Here is a 21,370-nt window from a genome sequence, read left to right on the forward strand (position 1 = left end):
GAGCAAGCACTGCCCCTGAAAAGAACTCTTCTTCTTGAATATTCTTTCGTTCCTTTCTTCCCAAGTGTGGTATACTATAACAGAGAAACATATCTTCCTAAACAGGTTCGGCACTGATTTTGCTTTCCATCTTTTTTTTTTCTTTTTTTTTTTTAGTTAGTACTCACACACACATGTCTATACTGAGACTTGAACCCCTGACCTCTATTTGAGAAGTAAGAGGCTGATACCGCTAGGCCAATAGCCCATTGGTTACTTTGCCATCTTTCACTGATGCATTGTATGAGTTCCTCCCAATTTGTGATTGTTGAGTAAAATTGGCATTTATCCTTCATAAATCGCCAAATTGGAGAGGTAAAGGTGCATTTAAAAAAGAGGTGTTCACGTGACTCAGGATGTGTTTGACAGAGAGGGAAGATATTGAGATAATTTCTCATTGATTTGCTAGCTAATGTTGGCAATCTTGCACAGCTAGCCATAGATTTAGCTTCATTCTAGGGATTATTGGTGAACACCAGACCAGATTGTGCCATTGGACATGGGGGTAGTGTCCTGCAAGGAAAGCAGCTGTGCGTCCAAGATTAAACACTCTTGTTGGGGATGCAATCCATCTTTTTCTTGTCTCTCCTTGATGGAACTGGAGGCTGCAGTTGTAGTAACTCAGGTATTGTTGCTGTGATAGATAATGGGAAGGACCAAGCTGAATCAACAATGAAATTGTCCACTGTGGTAGCTTGGTTGAGGCCTGCCTGAGTGAGGATTGATAAGGGAAATCTAGTGCATGGTGGCCCAATTATCCAACCAAAAACAGCCACTTTCCACTTCAATCACCAAAAAAGGCCTGAAAACATCATGTGTTATTGTGAACTGCTTTTCCATTTCTTAGAGAAACTTGTACATGAAGAGGGATTATTTTGAACTGCAACATCTAGTGAGAATAATGTTCTTTGTTTCATAGAAAAAATTACAAATTAAGCAAGAAAAAAAATAGGTTTAACCAAGAGCAGCTTAACTAACTACAAGCACAGCCATTAGAAGCATCAGTACTAGTACTCTTCCTTGACGCTTCTTCCATTTTTCTCATCTTCACCTCATTGAGCACATTTCTTGCCCACTCTGCGAAAAATGTCTCGTTGTATCCAATCATACCACTTTTGTAAATGGACATGCAGCGTCGATCATCTTCCAGGTAGGGGCAGTGGTCACCGTTAGGGTCACGCCATGCGCCTTGGTGTCTCATCCCGGACCAGCTAGCGATCCAGTGGTAGACAAACTGACCCACACCAGCGAGTTTCAACCAACCCTTTGGGAAGAACTCCATAACACTGCTGTTTCTGTCCATAAAGAACATGTTGGTCAATTGAGCCCCATGTGGTGATATCAAAATGTCTGTTAAACTCATCAGCTTCACCTGAGTGCCATTAATTTGCAACAATGTCAGTTTCTCCTTTTAGGAAATAGCTAGTAGTGAGAACTATTATGAGACTTGTTCTATTTAGTGTAGAAACTTCCAAATTTGATTCATATTTGTTTTGTCCACACAGCTAATCATGTATAAGAAATGCATTCACATCTAGTTAGTTAAGTAATATAAATGTTAAAAAATAATCTAAAGCAATGCATTCCAAATAAATTGAAGAGTTTTTTTTTTTTTTTTTAATAAAAGAAGTACATACTCTGAGTCATTGAATGAGGTGGTATAAACTTCTCTATTGTGGATGAGAATTCGAGCTCAATAGTGAACTCTATGTGGGTGTCAATTTATTAAACCAAACATATATATACTAATTAACCAACGGGTCAATAGCCTAGTAGTATCAATCTCTTACCTTTCAAAAAGAGATCAGGAGTTCAAATCTCAGTAGAGACAAGTGTGTGTGAATACCAACTAAAAAAAATAAAATATATATATATATATATATAATTATGTGATTATATGATAAGTGAACACTACATGTATGTCAATTAGTCAAACCATACACAAATACAATAATGTGATTATATGGTAAGTGTTGATCCATTTTCTTTTATGTCACTATGATTTAAGAGAAATTATTTGTTACAGCGATGATTATAAATATTTCATCAAAGTCCATATATTATTATTATTTTTTTTATTCTATTGTAAGTTCACTTTGTCTTTGTGAAGTGTTTGCAACCGTTCTTTACACCATGTCATCGTTGTAACCATGACAATGAATAATTTCTACAAACATTCTATCAAAGTACATATATCAGCTTTTTAATTTTATTGTAAGTTTACTTTACTTTAACGAAGTATTTGTAACCGTTCGTCGTTGCAACAATGACAATAAATAATTTCTCCAGATTTAGTATTCCACATACAGATATATTATTGAAATCTAACAAGTTAGTGCTTGACAAACCATGTCTAGAATCTAGATGGATCACTCCTTCCAAATTAGGATAAAAAAAAATAACCAAGAAACAAGAGATAGTGGCAACACCACAACCATCCACAACATCACCTCCCTCACGCCTACTTTTCATGCATAAATAAATACATACTGTATATATAAATAAACCTAGCTACATATTTATACATGCACTTCTTTAATAAATGAATTATTTTTTTAAAAAAAAAGAAGATAAAAAACAATTGACATGCAAACCTGTTCACAGAAGGTGAGATTATTGGAGTAAGCCACCATTAACCGGCAACCTTCTACCTTCCCACACTCCCTCTCAAAGATCCCAACCACAGCAGACTCATTCCTGAATGACCTAGCCCCAGTCCTCATAAACATGGTCATCCCAATCACCGGCAAACCCCGGTTACTAACCTCCGCATCCCTACCCTCCAGGCTCACGTTACAGTACGCCCTCGCCTTACACCTCATCACATCATACACCTCCACCCTCCTCTCCCTAGACATCCCTCCCTCATTGTGCCTCATCACCACTGCCTCCTCAAAACAAACGGGCCCACCACCGCCACCAACATGATTATCATGATCAAACCCTTCAATGTAGAGGGGCCCACCAAAAGTGGCCTCCGTTAGGGTTCTCAGCCAAGGGCTCATTTTAGTCCTCAACTCACCCCAGTGGTATAAAATCCACCGGGAGGGCAGTGCGCACCCATGCCTCACATGCCAACTCACAAAGGGCACCATAGCTGACAAACCATGCCATATATTATCATAGTTATAGTGATTATATGACACAAAAGTGAGGCCCTTCACGAGGGTGGCATTGTGGGGTAGTGATTCAGGCCATGCAAGTGCATAGGAGTTCCATGCACCATCATGAGTGTCACTCCCATTGATGCAAAGTAACCTACCATTTGAGGACTTCGATGGGAAGTGTTGGTATTGGACCTCACCCTCTTGGTCTTGCTTGTCATACATGGAGCTCATGAACCATGTGTGTCCTTGTTGGGCTGTTTGGGTGTATCTTAGGTCTTTTAGGGGGAGGAAAGTGACAGCGCGGCGGAGTTTCGAGGCCATGGAATTTAGGTCATGGGTGCAAGTGATGTTGTTGTTGTTGAGGATGACCCTTTCCCATTGGTGCATTAAAGTCCATGGAGATGAAGGTGGTGGGGTTTGGAGGGATTGGATTTGGTACAGGATGAAGAGGGTGGCACAGGTGAAGAGGAGGTAGAGAGAGAGTTTTGGGGAGTAGAGAGAGGACATTGTGGGACGTTGGTGGTGGTGACCGTGGTGGTGGTGTTTGGAATGGTGAAATTTGTTGGTGGGCATGGAATTTGTGGTTGTCTCTAGTTGTGTGTGTGTGTGATTTCTTTTAAGAGGAGTTTGGATGAAGTGGGGATATGAGTTGTCCAAATATTCTAGTTCTGAAAAACTTGTGAAGGCAAAAGATAAATTGAGGTGAGAGGAAAGGTGATAAGAAAGAGAACAAAATGAACAATAAAAAGAATGAAAAAAAGGGTAATGGCCCATTGTGAAGCTAGCTGGTTGGCTAGTTGAGGTAGGCAAGGTGTACATGAAATGAGTTTGGTCAGACTCCAAACATTAATTTGGCAAGTAAAAATATTGGTAATGGACCAGTTGATGACAAGTTTGATACCTAAAAAATAAGGATGATGATATATCCACTTATGCAAAAAAGTTGCCATTATTACATTTAAATGGTACTAATGGTTCATATTTATTATTTGATAGAGTTAAAGTCTCATAATTTCGAAAAAATGAAGACATGAAAAAAACATATTTATCTTCATATAGGTATCACATTTAGGCACATAGATACCACTTTTTATGCATGCAGGTACTATTTTTTGTCATTAGGTACCACTTTTTGTGGTACACAAAAAAAGTAATATTTGATACACAAAAAGTGGTACCTCTATGCCCAAAACAAAAGTGATACCTGATGCACAAAAAGTAGTATTTGTGTGCACAAAAAGCTGTCCCTCTACGAGAGTGAACAATATTTCTCTATGTCCTCAACTCCATTTTTTCAAAACTATGAGACTTTGACTCCATCAAATAATAAATATAGGCCATTAGCACCATTTATATGTAAAAATCTCTAAAAAGTTCCTATAACTAGGGTTTAGATATAGGATCGATAGATAGACGTGACAATCATTAAGAAAACACTATAAAAGAAAGTAGATTATATTTTCATCTAATATTTGACCGGAAGTTTTTGGTCGGATACGATGAGAAAAATAAGTGCAGATGGTTTGAACATATGCAAAGAAGATTTAGAAAAAATGACATAGTAATGTGAAGATAAATAATATTAGGGGAAGAAGAAAAACAAAAGTTAATGAGAAAGATATGATAGCATAGGAATTGACTGAGAATGTGGTCTTAAGTAGTCTCAAATGAAAACATGATATTGACGTGGTTTCAAATAATTGAAAAATAACTTAATTGTTATTATTATATTGAGTAAAAGTTCATGTTGGGCACTATTATCAAAGTCGAACACAATTTGTATCATAATTTGGAAAAATAAATCAAGCCATTGGAGTATATTATATATATGTGTGTGCGCGCGCGGGCGTATTATGGACTACTATCATTTATCTTCATATTATATATATGTTTACGACAGTATCGGGAGGATAGCTTTCTTTTTTCTTTTAGTTTTTCTTTAAGCTGAGAAAGTGTTGAGTGAAGGAGTGAAAAAGGCTCCCCATTTTCATGCTCTGAATTCTATGATGGAATTGATTAACTAATTAAAAAAGGAGCTAATTCACTTCACTGGACAAGTGTTTCAATCCTCTCTCTATATATATATATAGATATGCATCTTCTTAGGCGTGTGGGCACGTGAAAGCTGCTTGCTTCTCGCATTAACTCGAAACGGAAGGGAAAGAGAGAGAGAGAGAGAGAGAGAGAATTTTAATTAGGGTAAGCATTCCTTTTTTTATACACCAATATTACTATGCATGCAATTTCAGGAGTTAATTCCTTGCAAAATAGGTGAAAAATAAAGAGTTGAATCAAACATATTAATTTTTTCTGTAGTGTGAATATAGCTTCTTATTTTATAAGAATGAAGAAAAAATTGCACATATTAACTATTAATTTATTGTCTTTTCTTTTCAATAAATTGCTTTATTTTAATATATATATATATATATTAATTTCTCATTTATTCAGATGTTGACTAAATTTTATAAAACAAATTAAAAAATTCACTTCTTCCATAATATCTTTTTTAAATGTGACCATACAATAGTGTAACCGTTAATATTCCTTATATTTAATATTGTTTCTATCTCTTTTCATTTATAATTTTTTGATATATATATATATATATATGTATATGTATATATATTAATTATACTAAAATAGTTATAGAAAAATGATGTTTACACTATTGTATGGTCACATTTAAAAAAGATATCCTTATATTTAATATTGTTGCTATCTCTTTTCATTTATAATTTTTTAATATATATATGTACGCATATATATTAATTATACTAAAATAGTTATAGAAAAATAATAAATCGTTCGAATTTTAAGGATATTCAGGAAAATAAATAAATAAATAAATTTATGTCGATTGAGTATTGTTGGTGAAGATGTAAGTCTCACTGCATGATGTTATATGATAGAATTTAAACTCTATTCATATATACTTATGTTTTATGTTCACCGTCTTTCGAATTTAGAGAATGTATCATTTCTGAATTATTAGTTTTTGTTTTCCTCACCCTAAGGAGAGATCACACACGCAGCATTCACTCACAAACTTTCACCATTACAACCGTTGTCTCACGTGAACCAACCTAAGTCTGCTTAAGCTTGTGAAACTTTTCCAATTCAAATTTTGGGTAAGCATTTCATGTGACACACTGCCTCTATGATTCTTTTTCGTGGAGCATGCAAAGAATCGATAAATGATATATATTGCCATCACACGATATGACGGTCACATAAATAATATATAGAGTCACACAGGTCATTTGTGACCGATATGTTGTTATAATTATTTGTATTCGTTAATTCGAGTGGTTGAAAGAACCAATGCATGCCTCGAGGGGGCAAATGCTGTTTTTTTACATGAAAAATCATATAACACCTCCCTCCCCTAAAATTTTTATTTTCCATCTATTTCTTTCGATTTGAAGAATTTATATTTGTTGTAATGTTCGTTAAATTATTTATTATTATTATTTTAAATTTTTTTTTTTTTTTGTTATACTTTACCCCTTCATTGAATTTCTAGCTCTGCCCGGGCAATAAGGGCAGCTAAATTTTTGAGGAGCGGATAAACCACATAGTAAGAAAATAAAGGAAAGGAAACCAATGTTAGCTGAGAGCTTAAGTTAGTTTATGTATGCAGACATTTTAGTGTTTGCTTTGGGAACTCATCCAGCTTCCTTCAACTCCCAAAAAAAAAAAAAAAAAAAAAAAAAAAGAAAAAAAAAAAACTATCCATTTCACAAACACAGCACTCAGATCCCAAAGTTTGATTTACATTTCCGGATCCATTCCCGAAATTTAAGTAACACTAGGGCTATGTTTGTTTCGACGTAAAATACTCGTTCTGAAATTTTTTTTTCAGATAAAATATTCTTTTATTTTTATTTTGGAGGTGTTTCACAAAAGTCTACGTCGAGGTTGAGGCCGAATCCATCAAACGGGGCATATAAAATAACTTGCCGAAAAATTTATGAATAAATTACTTTTGTTAAATTTTAATATTTTTTTTCTTTATAAATATTTTATGACAACCAAACACCAAAAAATAAAAAAATATTATCTGAAAAATATTTTATGTCCAAACAAACGGAGCCTAGATCTCCCCTGTTTGGATTTTTTTTTTTTTTGGGTCATTGACAAATTGAGGGAGACTAGCTGGCGCTCTACCAGCTGAATTATGATCCAGTACAAAGCAAAAAATAAAAAAAAAAAAAATGATACGATTTCATGTATGCATGTGTAGGCGTAAATATATTCTCTAGGCTGGTATAGAGACTAGTTACAGTGCATAGTTTGAAACATGGCAAACCCTCAAAATGCCCAGTTCTTACCATCTATGATATGACTTCGTTGAGAGTTCGAGTACTGTTAGAGATAATATTGTGAACTAGTGTATGTTTACCTGAACATTCGAAGAAGAAGAAGAAGAAGAAGAAAAAAAAAAAAAAAAAAAAAATCAATACTCACAATATATGTAGATGTGTAAAAGTATATATACAGTTATTCAAAATTTCCGATAAAAAATACAATATATTACAAGGTCAATGGCAGTTGTAGGAGAGGTCAAGACCTGAATTTCTGAACCAAAAGGATCAAATTATGTATCCCAAGAGTGATGATCAAGGCTTATCTACATCCTTCAATGCCATTCTGATTAGGTTAATGTTATAATCCAAGAATAATAACATTGCATGGTTAGAATTTGCGTACTCAAATATATATCATGTTTGAATTTGATAAAAAAATATATTGTTCAAATAAGCCTTTCATCTTCTTCCTAAGTTACTGCATTGGTTCAAGGATAGGGAATATTCAGCTAAAGTGAATCCAACAGCATTAGGAAATTACAGCACAACCAACAGCATTGTCACTCATCATTTCCACAAATTTCATCTGCAGAATTACAGTACATACCATCCAGATAGACACATCCCCCAGCAAGAACAATATTACAAGAACACAAAGGAGAGACCTAATAACCGTAGAACCGGAAAAACACGTTTCTCTGGTGACTTGGGTATTTTGTTGCCGGCAAGATGTATAAGAACTCAAAAAGCTCAGCCACATACTAACCAAACTGAACATATTTCCACAAGTAACTTGTCAAGCAGGATGAAAATAAAATTACATTTATAGATATATATATATATATATTAAAAAAATAAAGCAGTTCGCATTTGAGAAAAACTTACTAACACTAGAGATATTAAAGAATATATGGGGTGATGAGGCCTATGAGAATGCATGCAATGCCTGACATTGAATGAAGAACTAGGGACATGCAAAACAATTGATAAATTGCACTAATATAACACACTCTGATGGTCACAAAAATAATATTTGTCGTCCGAAGTCTGAACAGCCGAAAAAGAGAGGGGGAGTGTGGGCCCCACCCTACTTCAACCTCGACATCAAATTCAATTATTGATTAGTGGTAGAAATGAAAAAGTCCTGCTATAGTGTGAAATGTCAAGCAGATGGGTAAATTAGGGCTATTAAATTTTGGAGGAACAGATGCACCACACAGTGAGAAAACAAAGAAAAGGAAAGCTAGCTGAAAGCTTAAGCTACTTATATTACTTGTACAGATTTCTATATTAGTATTGCTTTGGTATCCCATACAGCATTTCTTCAAATCCAGGAAAAGCTATGCGTTCTTAAAACAAAGCACTCAGATCCCAAAGTTCAATAATATTCCCCATTTTAAGTAGCACTAGGCCCGTTGATCCCATAGTGTAAATAAAAAGAGATTTAACAAAATTAATGTAATGATAATAAGGAGGCATGGAAACATGTGAATTAATTCAATTATGATCCAATACAAAACAAGAAAAGTGATGGGTTTTCATGCAATGGACCAAATAAAAGAGAGTTGAGATGAGCTGCTTTTATTTTTTTTTAATTTTTTTTATTTTTTTTGTGACTAAGGAAAATGTCAGAATCAACTAGATGTAGTCTCCCCAGACCGCAATGGCGAGAGCGTCATGCGCTGGGTTTACCCTTTTATGCGTGCGTGTTGCAAGTGTGTGCACGTGCACAGACATAGAGACTGTAGTTACAGTGCATAGTATGAAGGTGGCAAACCCTATGAGGTAGGCATCATGCACTTACCATCTACCAAGGGGCATTACCCCATATGGTATGACCTCGTTGAGAGAGGCAAAAATAAATAAATAAAATAAAAACCAGTACTTGCAATATTTGGGTACATATATAGTCAAGGGACATTATATGTAAATTTCCAAGATTTTATGAACCCATCTGTGTGGATTTGTGCAAGTATTCAACAGTAATTCAAAATTTCTGATAAAAATAAATAATATGACAAGATCAATAGCAGTGGTTCAAGAGGTCATGACCTGAATTTCTGAACCAAAAGGATCACATTATGTATCCCAAGTGTGATGATGAAGGTTTATCTACATCCTTCAATATCATTTTGATTAGGTTAATGTTGTAATCCAAATATGCATACATGAATAACACAATATTGCAAGGTTAGAGCAAGTGCTAGATGCAAAGAGGTCTATGACAGATCATTTGATGGAAAATGGACGGTTTTTCTATATTAGAGAAGGCTCTATGAGTAAAGGAAAGTGCATGACCGTTGCATCATTCCACACAAGAATTCTGTTCGTTCAAATTTGTCCTGTTTGAGCTTGTCGATCATTTCAAGATCAAAACTTCATCTTTAATTCATTAATACGAAAATATTGTATTCAAAAGGTTAAGAGGAAATGAATCAGCTCAAGTGACTCCAAACTCAAAATTTATTCAGGACTTGAGTATGTTTTTGATCATTCAAGTAAAGTCAGCCACTTTAAAAGATGTTCAGGGAAGATGTTGGGTCATACTTTCAAAACCCTTGGTGTATGTTTGATTTAGTTTTCATTTTTCAAAGAACAAAATAAATAAATAATAAAAAAATCCAAGGACAAAAGACAGTTTTCAAGTGAACAAAATAAATAAATTATACAAGGGGAATTGGCTCGTACCAACTCTCACACAAAGGAAAACTGGGACCCACAAAAAGTTATGGTCACACAACTCGCTGGTGACAGTCGCACAAGCCAAGTGGGCTTGCTATCAATGTAAAGAAAAGAAAAGAAAGAAAGAAAGAAAATGTTCTTAAATCAAGAAATTCTTTCAACTGTTTGTGAGAGAGCCGCACAACCCAAGTCAACCAAATGACTTTTTAAACTCTTTTCCATTTTCTGTTAGAATAAAACACTGTTTCAGGAAACTGAACGAATAACCCCTTATATCTCCCAATTTTTCACTAACAGTGGCCCTACCAAGCTTAGTGTTGTTTAGATGGTGTCTAAAGCAATTGTTGGTCCATTATTGGACATGTCAAAACTTTATCACTGATTATAAAGATGCAGTACAATAAATAATTTGTACATTAAGAAATTACAATACAACCAACTGCATTGTCACTCGTGATTTCTACAAATTTCATCTGCAGAATCACAGTACATACCTTCCGTATACACACAAAATAACCACCTCTTTGGTCACACTATCTAGTTGCGGGAAACATTAACAGCTTTGGAGTGATTCCTAAAGGGGGGACACGAGAAGTCAAATTCATATGGATATAGAGAAGCAAATACAATAATTTTTGAAAGGTAGGGATTTCCATCCTTTATCAAGATTAACATTACAAATTGGCCTCACTCCTGTCTTGTAGGCATTATGTAATTCAACAAATTTTGAATGCCAATGAGAAAAGTTACATCATTTTTTACACTAAGAGTAACAGTTCATTAGCTACTGAAATAACCAGAGCAATAGACTGAACAGGGAAGGCAACAAGGAAGCCATCAATCAAAATTTTAGGTCATGAATTCCGCATTCCAAGGACATGGAGAAAAAAAAAAAAAAAAAGCAAAGAGCAGCAAGACTTACCTGATACTGTTTGGAAACTGCAATCAAGTTTTGAGATTTATTGCTAATATTACAAGCACATTTATTCTCTCCCTATCGTCCAAGCACCATAATATTGCTCTCATGGGCATTGTTCTCAAACCACCTGAAACTCAAGCATGCTCTTACTTCGACTAGTCAATGGTATCATAGCCCTTCTCTGTCAGAAGTATATGAAAAGTTTCGGCTGTTTCTGTCAACCCAGTATCTGCAAATGCTTTTAAAATCCTATTACAGATGGAGTGATCAAAATCTGTGGTGGTGGATTGCTTCCATTGGTCAATAACTTCTCCTACCTCCTTTATATGCCCAAGCATCAGATATGAAGAAAGGATACATATATAATTTCTACTTGTCATTTTCTGTTTGGTCATTCTCAATGATTTCCAAATTTGATCAAGTTTGTCTTTGTTTCCCAAACCAGCGTACAGAATAATTAGAAAGTCATAGGTTATCCATTCTCGTTGTGTAATACCCTTTTCACTTTCAACCAGAGAGTTGGACTCTGAATTTACAAGATGACCAGACGTAAGATATACGTTGGCAAGGTTCATGTACCTTATCCAATCTTCATTAGAACCAGAGTCGCAACTCATTTCATCAAGAATCCTTCTAGCTCCATCAATGTCCAGAGTTGCAGCACATGAACTTATCCAGAGATTGTAGGTAAATAAGTCTGGTGCAACCTTCTGGCGTTTCAGTTCTTCAACAACAAAAGAAACCTTCTCCACCTGCCCAACTGACATGTACAAGGTCATTATTTCATTGTATGTAAGGGCACTCAAAGGCAGGTTTGATCCCTTTGCTCTCTCATAGAGTTCCTCTGCCTTTTCAACCAGTTTTGCTCCAGCATAACAGTGGATGAGAGCAGTGTAGGTTTCACTAGTTTTTGCACCAAGAGGTAGTCCGTCAAAGTAACGTTCAGCAGCATCAATACCAAAAACTTTTGTCATCAAATCGATCCGGCATGCATAGTCAGTGTCTGACATCTGAGACTCTCCATGAGCAACCATCCACTCTGATATCTGCAAGTAGACCAGATACATAACAGTGTCACTGTTCCAATCAACATGTACAACAAAAGATAATACATGACCCCACCCCCCCCCCCCCCCCCCCCCCCCCCCCGAGAGAGCTTGAAAAACTTTGATTCCAAACTAATGCTTCACTTGATTGCTGAGAATTAAATAAATCATTATGAATAATCAAATAATCAAGCAATTCCTGCATAACAATGTGATCAGATGGTCTAGCATTTTTAATCAAGGTCTTTTGTAAATTTTAAATATTCAGACAAACAAATATAAATAGCTCAAAAATTATCTTCTTATTAAACTTGTCCTTTCTATATTTGCTCTTTATTTTTGGTGGGGCTGGGGGAAGAGATCATGTTTGCACATGATGGTGTGACCTCAAACATCAATAACAATTAAATGGTCGGTCTTATTCGACTTGAATTAATACTTGGGATAAGTAATAAACAGTTCTGATTTTTTATGTTTTTTGCACCACGGATTTGGCTCTATTTAATTTGAGCAAAAGTGTTATGGAGAATAAAAAGAATGATTGAGGGAACATACCTGTACAACTTTGATCATTCCTCTGATTTTGAGAGAGGAAATAAGAGGCCGAAACGTTCAGGGATAAAAGGTAGGATCACTCTCTTTGTGCATGTGCATGTGCATGTCTTGGAATGAAGGGTTCAGGGAGAGAAGGAGAAACCTCTCCACTCCAAAGAATCTTTAAAACAAACTATACCCGTCTAGCAAATTGGATAGAAGGTATGAGCCCCAAATTTCTATTCTTTTTCTTAAAATAGCGAATTTTATGTTGTAGCATATTCAACCAAATTCAATAAATAACATTTGATATTGAATGATCACTTCAAGACGATTCTGGGAAGAACCTTGCTGGAAGAAGAGAAAGCTCAAACAGGTCCACAACATATCACTGATTGGACTTCAGGTAATGTTTAGTTCACTAATTTAGTGAATAATAAAAGAAACAATATAAGGAAAATCATTTTTCCATATTCTAACCGAAAAAATAATAATAATTAAAATATAAAATAATAAAAAAACCCAGAAGAAGAAATATGACAAAGGAAAAGTGAAAAGGGCTACCACTCTGTGCAAATCATGCCTACACAATCCGCCCTTCCAACACCCCTGAATAATGGGGACCAACAATGCGTAAAGACACTTTTACATTTAATTTTCCTTTCTTTTTCATGACTTGAATTGAGAAATTATTAATTTTCAGTTTTGTTTAGGCAATAGAGAAATATATTAAAATCATTTTCCTATTTGTTTAACTTTTCGTTACCATTTCCTAGGAGTACCAATTGTGTCTCCATGTCGACATGGATATCCTGTTATATATGGGTCAACACGAACACAACAAGATTATTATTCATGTCGAGGTGGACACGAACACGACACAAATATTAAACGGGTTACAGGATGTAGCCCACGTAACCTGCTTAATAAATGGGTCAAGACCTGATACGACACGACAAGACACATTTAATTAAGATATCATATTATTAGGGTCATTTCTAACACGAACTCGACATGTTTAATTAAACCAGTCATTTCTAACAAGGATACAACACGTTTAATTAATTGGGTCTAATCAAGTTATAAATTGATTGGATAGTAGAACACAATCACACCACATTTGACTAGCGTGTCAATTCAAGGCAACACGATAACAACCCAAACCCAAATCCACTTATCTCATGTCATGTTTGAATCGTGTTAATGTGTCATGGCAGTTGCCACCCCTACCACTTCCTCACTAAACCTGCACATGCACACATGCACGCGCGCACACACATATATATGGCGTGCACAAATTAAGCTAGTTCTGAATGCAGGTGCTTGCAATTCTTCACTTTGGCAAAATTCAGTAATCTACCTTTCCAATTCAAACACCATGTCCTTAAATTAATTATAATTATTAAAATTATTGAGTTCAGTCTAATGTATTCATAACACATTTCTAAATTTTCTTTTTCCATCAAGTTTTGAAGATAACTTACGAGATTGAATCATGAGTAACACTAATATAACAAACTTCTGGACAATAAATAAATAACACATTTCTATATTCATTTAAATAAATAATTATTACTAACTCAGATGCTAGTGCTACTAACTATATGAATTACTGAATTATGAACACAAAGTTATAAACATTATACACTGACCAAAATTATCAAATTTATATCTAAAAACATAAATAGAACATAAACAAAACAGATTAACAACAAATGCATTTTAATTTTTCATTTTTTAAATGAATATAGATAGCTTAACTTATCAAAGAAGAAAATTACAAATAGAAATAGCTTACCCTTTCCAACTTGAGAGTTGTGTTCTCTTTTATGATGCAGAGACAATTTAGTCCTGATTTTGTAAATGTTCTCTTCTATGATGTAACAAACTAACTTCTATATAATTTTATTATCGAACAAGTTCAACATGTACATAATAATAGCATTCATATTCAATAGTAAACAACAACACTATCGTGAACTGGTGGATATCCTATTAAGGCTTCCTCTAAAATGTTAGTATTTGGGGTTCAAATCCATCATACATAGATAACCCAAATAATGGATTTGAGCCATTTCCACAAATCATCATCACCCAAACAAGAGATTTTAAAAATCAGTGGATTTAACATCCATTCTCAAATGCCCCTTGAATTCCTTATACTAGTTGGCTCTCTATTAATGAAAAGCTTGCTTATTTGATATATATATATATATATATCAAATTTTACTTATCAAAAAAAATAATATGTATATATATATATATATATATCAAATCAAATCCAAATTCTCAAAATGAAAGATTTTTTTTCCTTTTATTTGGAGAGCCAAAAGAAATATAACATCTCCTTCATTTTCTTGGCAGCCAAACGGCAGATGATAAAAATTGATAAGAGCTAGAAAGAAACAAAAAAAAAAAAAAAAACCAGGTTCCAAAACAGCATAAGTTCAAGTTTATAACGCAACCCAGTATTATTGGAGGGCCAAAAACAAAAAATAAATTTTACTTCAATTTCTCGACAACCAAACAACACATGATAAAATATATCTATATAGAGAGAGAGGGTGGGGAGAGATGAGACCTCGAGGGCGTGCTTGTAGCGCTGAGACTTTCTGAGCTGTTTAGAGATGTGTCGGAGGTCGTCGACGGCAATTGGGTGGCCTTCGGAGACCCATTTCTGAAGGACGTTTGTGGCGCTACGCTTGGGAAGTCTGAGGCTGAATATTCGGCTCTTCAGATCATCCTTTTCACCACCATCCTCATTTTCCTCTTCCTCCTGTGAACTCCGAGACGACACTTCGTGGACAATTTCGCTTCTTGAAGCGAAAGATGACGAGAGAGATCTCAATTGAGTCCTCCTTTGGCTTCTGCGATTTCTGGGTTTTACAGAAAGAAAGAGACCTAATTGAGTTTGTTAATGAAGTATAGAGAAAGAATCTAGAGAGAGAGAACAAACAAATATGTATATATAGAGAGAGAGTTTGATGAGCATACCGAGTGAGAATGAGGAAGAAGGAGCGAGCGGCCATTGTAACCGTGTTCGTTTTGACCTGATTTCATTTCGTTTTGGCTTTAAAATATCATTACAAAATAAAATGCTCCTATTTTTTTTTTTTCCTGACCCATTAACTCTTATGATATTTTAAAAAGTAAAATAAAATTTGGGAATATGAAATTTTATTGTGCATTTAAATAAGTAGAAGAGGAGGGAATAGGGAAAGATGTGTTGAATTATGTTTCAACTTTCAATAATTAGGAAAGAAAAATAAGGGAAAGCATAATGATTCTTGCATTTAATTGTTAGAATTAGTCTTTTAAAGGGTCAATTATGCCACAAATAAGAAAGTGGAGTCCTCCACTTAGTTGTATTTAGTATAAATAGTCAATTAAAAATTAGGGTGAACTGCAAACAACCCCCTTGACCTTCACCTCCTAGCAAAAAAAACCCCTTAACTATCATAAGGGGTGTATTCTAACTGACATCCATCCAAGTAATTTTTTAGGCATTTTTTTTTTACCAAAGAACCCCTCAATGCTCCACCCATGTTCATTGTTTTTCAGTCCTCCAAACCAGGTCCCGGTGACAAAGAAATCTCACAATTGAAGTGAAAGAAAAGAAATTACCCCGGGGCTACAGTAAGAGAAGAGATCGCCGGAAAATGGGTGGAGCTTCGGCTATTTCTTCCTCTGTTCCTCCAGTTAGGTAGTTGTCATGGAGGATTTATTTAGGGTCAGAGAGACCGAGAGAAGCAGCGGCGCAACCGAGACAAAGGGTGAGGGCACAGAGAAGTCAGTCAACTGACCCTCAAGATTAAGGAGTGAGAGAACCCCACAAGACCAGGCGTCGGCCTTCATGGTGAGTTTCTGGGGTTTGATGTGGCAGCGAGTGATGCCATTCTGGGCATCAACTTCTTCAAGTACAATGGTTCAGGATCCGGCGGGGCATCAATCATGGACGCGAGGTATAGCACGGCGACAGTAGGGTAGAACTTTGGCGATGTACGGGCAGTGAGTTGCGGACCGGATGGTGGAGAGCTTGGCTGCAGCGGTGACGAGCGCTGCTGTGGAAGGCTCTGCTGAAATGATTAGGTGGCCAACGGCAAGCAAAAAGGAGCTCGACAGTGAAAAGAACAACTGGCAAGCTTAGAACTGAATCGACAATGCTTGCGGTGCTGCACCGGCGAGCAAGGAAAAGTCTGCTGACTGCGGCGATGAACTTGTGGCATTGCTCGGAATGGTGAGGTCGGACGGTGGTGAGGACAGGCTGGTTCGTGGAAAGAGCGGCCGGTGGAGACGGGCTTTGGCTATTTCTTCAACAATGAACATTTAGGGGTAATTTGGTAAAAAAAAATTACCTAAAAAATTACTTGGACGGATGTCAGTTAGTATACCCCCTCATGATAATTGGGGGGGGGGGGGGGGGTGTTCTTGCTAAAACAATTGATAAATGGGGTTTTTTGTGAGGAGGTGAAAGTCGAGGGGGGTTATTTGCAGTTTGCCTTAAAAATTATTCTGTTAGAAAATTCACTGCAAGTGTTCGGTGTGAGTATCACTACTCTATTTATATTAGGGTGACAAAATATACTCAAATTCAAAAACTCTCTCAACCTAATTAATAATTATTAATTTTTGAATGACTAGATTAATTGAACAGATTATTAATGAATTAATAGTTAATGAGTAATATATTTATGCTATATTTGGGGTGCAAGGTTGGAATGAAATGCCCATTCCAATCATTCCTTTGTTTGGTATGCAATTTAAAGTAGAAATAACCATTCCATTGGAATGAGAATCCATTCATGAGAATGAAAACCCATTCCATAACTAAACCTATTGAATGACCATTCCATTCCCAAGTAATTTTTTTAAAAAAATTAACTTCCCAAAAAACCTTCATATTCTAAGTCCAAAAACCACCACTACCTCTACCACAACCACCTTCGCTTTTCACCACCACCAACTTCCACCACTACTACCGCTTTCTACCATCACAACCGCCACTGACTTTCATCATCGCCCACCGCTTTCCACCACCACCACTGCCACCGCCTTTCACCATCTACACCATCTTCCTTTACTGCAACCACTACCACCACCACTGCCATCGCTATCGCCTTTCACCACCGCCACCACCTTCTACCACCACTATTGCCACAGCCTTCACCACAACCACCACTGCAACAGCCTTTCTCCGCTGCCACCACCTTCCACCATCACCACCGCCACCGCCATCGCCTTTAACCACCGCTACTGCCTTCCACCGGCACCGCCACCGCCTTTAACCACCGCTACTGCATTCCACCGCCACCATCACCACCATTGTCTTTCACTTGCACTACCACCTTCCACCTTCCACCATCGCTGCCACCTTCCACCATCGCCACCACCTTCCACCACCACCAGTGCCATCGCCTTCCACCACTGCCACCACCTTCCATCACCACCAATGTTATCGCTTTTCACCACCACCACTTTTCACCACCACAAGGGCCACCGCCTTCCACCACCACAAGCGCCACCGCCTTCAACCACCGTCACCACCTTCCACCACCACAAGCGCCACCGCCTTCAACCACCGTCACCACCTTCCACCACCACAAGCGCCACCGCCTTCAACCACCGTCACCACCTTCCACCACCACAAGCGCCACCGCCTCCAACCACCGTCATCGTCTTCCATCACCAGCACCACTACCTTCCACCAGCGCCACCACTTTCCACCACCACCACCGCTACCACCTTTCACCACCACCGCTACCGCCTTCCACCACCACTGTCACTACTCCACTTCTTTCCACCACCGCCAACTCCACTACCTTCCACCACCACCACACTACTGCCGCCGCCTTCCACCAGTACCACTGCCACTTTCCACCAACACTGCCGCTGCCACCTTCCCTATTGCCACCACTGTCGCCTTCCAACACCACTACCGCTTTCTACCTCCACCACCATCGCCACTATCACCATTTATTTTAAAAAATTATAAAAGAATGTCATTTTGTTAATTTAATTTGTTTGTTACTAAGGGGATATTTTGGAGAACTTAATTTGAAATTTATTTCATTCTAAATTTTAAATTGGTCCAACCAAACACTAGAATGGTTATTATCTTTTCATAGTTACACATTTCATATTTACAACCAAACAATAAAATGAGAATGGTCATTCCATTCCATTCCCAATCTCATTCCATTCTCAATTGCATTCCATTCCATTCATGCACACCAAACGCAATATTAGTGGATTAAGAATGGGTATTCGATCCTAATCCACCACACATAATACTTCTATATCTTTTTTCCCTCTATCTTCCTATCTCTCTGTCCCTTATTTTTTCTCTCATCTCTTTCTTTCACCTCTCTTTTTCCCTCTCGTCTCTCTATCTCTCTCTTTGTTTTTCTCTCCTTTCATTATTCGCAAACAATACTTGGGTCTTTTCTAGGAGGAAGAAGGTCATCTTCCCATCTAATGTGGCCTAATCATATCAAAACACCTGTTCAAAATATTTTAAAAACTTAAAAATGGGCATTACCCATTTTGTACGAGTTAAAACATGGTTTTTTTTTTTTTTTTTTTTTTTTTTTTTTTTTTTTTTTTTTTGTGCATTCTCTCTTTCTATAATGACGCTCTTTCATCCTTACCTCCATTGGCAAAACCCTAATTTTGGTTCTTCTCTCTCGTTAACTTTGTAATGTTTTACATTTAACAATGATTATTTATATTCTTCTTGAAGCATGTGTGTTCAAATTGTTGGGATTTTGGTAGAATTTGTGGTCAATTGTATGGCGGGGTGGATAGCTTAATGCACAAGCTAAGGGTTTGATAATGCAATAATAAACTTTAAGGAAAGTAATTGATAAGGAATGAATTGCTTTATACCAACGACAAGTAAGGTATCCAAAGGCGGTAACTTAAAAAATGGAGATCCCGATATGATCCTATGGGGAGATCATACGGTAATCCCAGTGAGATCCTTCAGAAATCCCATAGAAATATTCTGATCAAGAGAGGTAAAATCAAAATAAGTTATAATGGTTTTTGTGTGAAAAAATCCTTTTGTGTGCAATCTTCAAGAGAGATATTTGAAGTTTGTCTTTGAGTGGGTTTTCTTTTTTATGTAAACCATATAATCATTAGGGATTTTTCTTTAGAGCGTTCGGTGAAATTTTCTTCATTTGGTGGGTAACGTTTGATTGTGAGAAGAGGGATTATTGTCTGGAAGACCTAAACCGTTCTTCAATTTGTAATCTTCTTTTATATAGTAATACGGATCATCATCGCCTGTGGACGTAACTGTGATACCCCTCGGATCCGAGACACGGGTTGATCAGGCCCAGGCCCAAATCCGAGGGAATATCAAACAATTAATATTTTATAATGAACACGAAATACAAAATGAATTAAGAAATGAAATTAAAGCTGAAAGGAACTAAAAATAGAATCCGCAAAATATTATAATTATTAAAATCCATCAAACCCAAACTCCAAAACTCCATCAATTTACAACTCGAGAATCCATCTCTAGTGGACCCCAATTAAACAACCAAACGGAAAATAAAGCAACTGTAATAAGCATTTAGAAATAAACTATGGAGAGAATCCTACATCGTCGGAAGAGTGAATAGAGACCTCTGCTCAGCACGAACACATCTAAGCCTGGAACTGTCATGTACCTGAAAAATAGAAGTGGGTCAAGCCCACGCGTACAATCCAAACAGAGGCCCGATACGCATGTACATCCTAAACAATTCAACAATAGCTAATAGTACGTAAATATATATATAGTCACACTAAAGGACTCTCACTGGACTACAGGCCGATCTCAACCTGAATAGAGGTAACATGCTAAAACGCATACGAAGTGGGCATATGTACCTATACCTAAACAGGGTACACCTCTAACCATCGTATCCAGCTATGCATCCCAATGCATATACGCTTCCTAACCGTCGATCCTGAGACTCAAGCCCATATCGAGGTACCATAACAATATATTTAAAGTCCATCCCGAATCCTAGTAGTGCCGCTCAACTAGTCGTTGCCATGACACTACAATTAATAGGACTTAACCTTTAGTTAATCCAATTCTTAATCCAAAGTAGGTAGGTTTTGGTATTTTGAAACCAAACCAACCCTAGCATACCACCGTTCCATACCGGTGTATACTATCCAATCATCCAGCAGTTGATAACATCAACAATTAAAGTAAACATCAGCTAAATCCATATTTCCATTACTGATACTAGCAGGTATAGTGTAAGCATCAATAAAAAGAATCAGATATATACATAAACAGATTTAGTTTTATATCCAACACTGATACTAACGGACATAATGTAAGTATCAAGAATTATAGTTACTGTATAAACACAAACTTACTCAGTTTAGGTTGTTTCATTCAACCAGATATAATGATAAAATTATTTTAAATTATCATTCAATACTCAATAGTTGATATTACAGACATTTAAGATAACCATTAACAAAGTCCATTCCTCCAACAATTGATACTAATAATACTAATGCAAGCATCAAGATAGAACCACAGTAGGTACATATACCTACTTAGTTTAGGTTGTTTTACAAAATCCCATTAGTGTTAATTTAAGAATTATTATTCTTCAACACTACCATATTCTAAACAAGTGTAATTCAGATACATACTCGTGATATAGAATTATACATGTTCCAATTATATCATTCGTCTCAAAAGATTTCAGAATTAAA

At 36.4% G+C, this 21,370-nt stretch overlaps 2 protein-coding genes across 2 annotated transcripts; both read right to left on the reverse strand.

The window, feature by feature from the left end:
• Window positions 1-1,012: 1,012 nt before the first annotated feature.
• Window positions 1,013-3,467, reverse strand: LOC132301440 (uncharacterized). Its single transcript, XM_059798690.1, has 2 exons — window positions 2,634-3,467; window positions 1,013-1,411 (listed from the first exon to the last, which is right to left on the reverse strand). The coding sequence occupies exons 1-2, from the start codon at window positions 3,465-3,467 to the stop codon at window positions 1,013-1,015; spliced, it is 1,233 nt and encodes a 410-aa protein (XP_059654673.1).
• Window positions 3,468-10,750: 7,283 nt separating this feature from the next.
• LOC132300270 (pentatricopeptide repeat-containing protein At5g09450, mitochondrial) lies at window positions 10,751-15,716 on the reverse strand. Its single transcript, XM_059797288.1, has 3 exons — window positions 15,632-15,716; window positions 15,219-15,513; window positions 10,751-12,103 (listed from the first exon to the last, which is right to left on the reverse strand). The coding sequence occupies exons 1-3, from the start codon at window positions 15,664-15,666 to the stop codon at window positions 11,213-11,215; spliced, it is 1,221 nt and encodes a 406-aa protein (XP_059653271.1). The 5' UTR covers window positions 15,667-15,716; the 3' UTR covers window positions 10,751-11,212.
• Between the last annotated feature and the right edge of the window lie 5,654 nt (window positions 15,717-21,370).

This window comes from Cornus florida, unplaced genomic scaffold (genome assembly GCF_030987335.1).
Source record: "Cornus florida cultivar Cherokee Brave unplaced genomic scaffold, ASM3098733v1 CherokeeBrave_3.0.0_Hap2_Chr03, whole genome shotgun sequence".
Classification (NCBI taxonomy): domain Eukaryota; kingdom Viridiplantae; phylum Streptophyta; class Magnoliopsida; order Cornales; family Cornaceae; genus Cornus; species Cornus florida.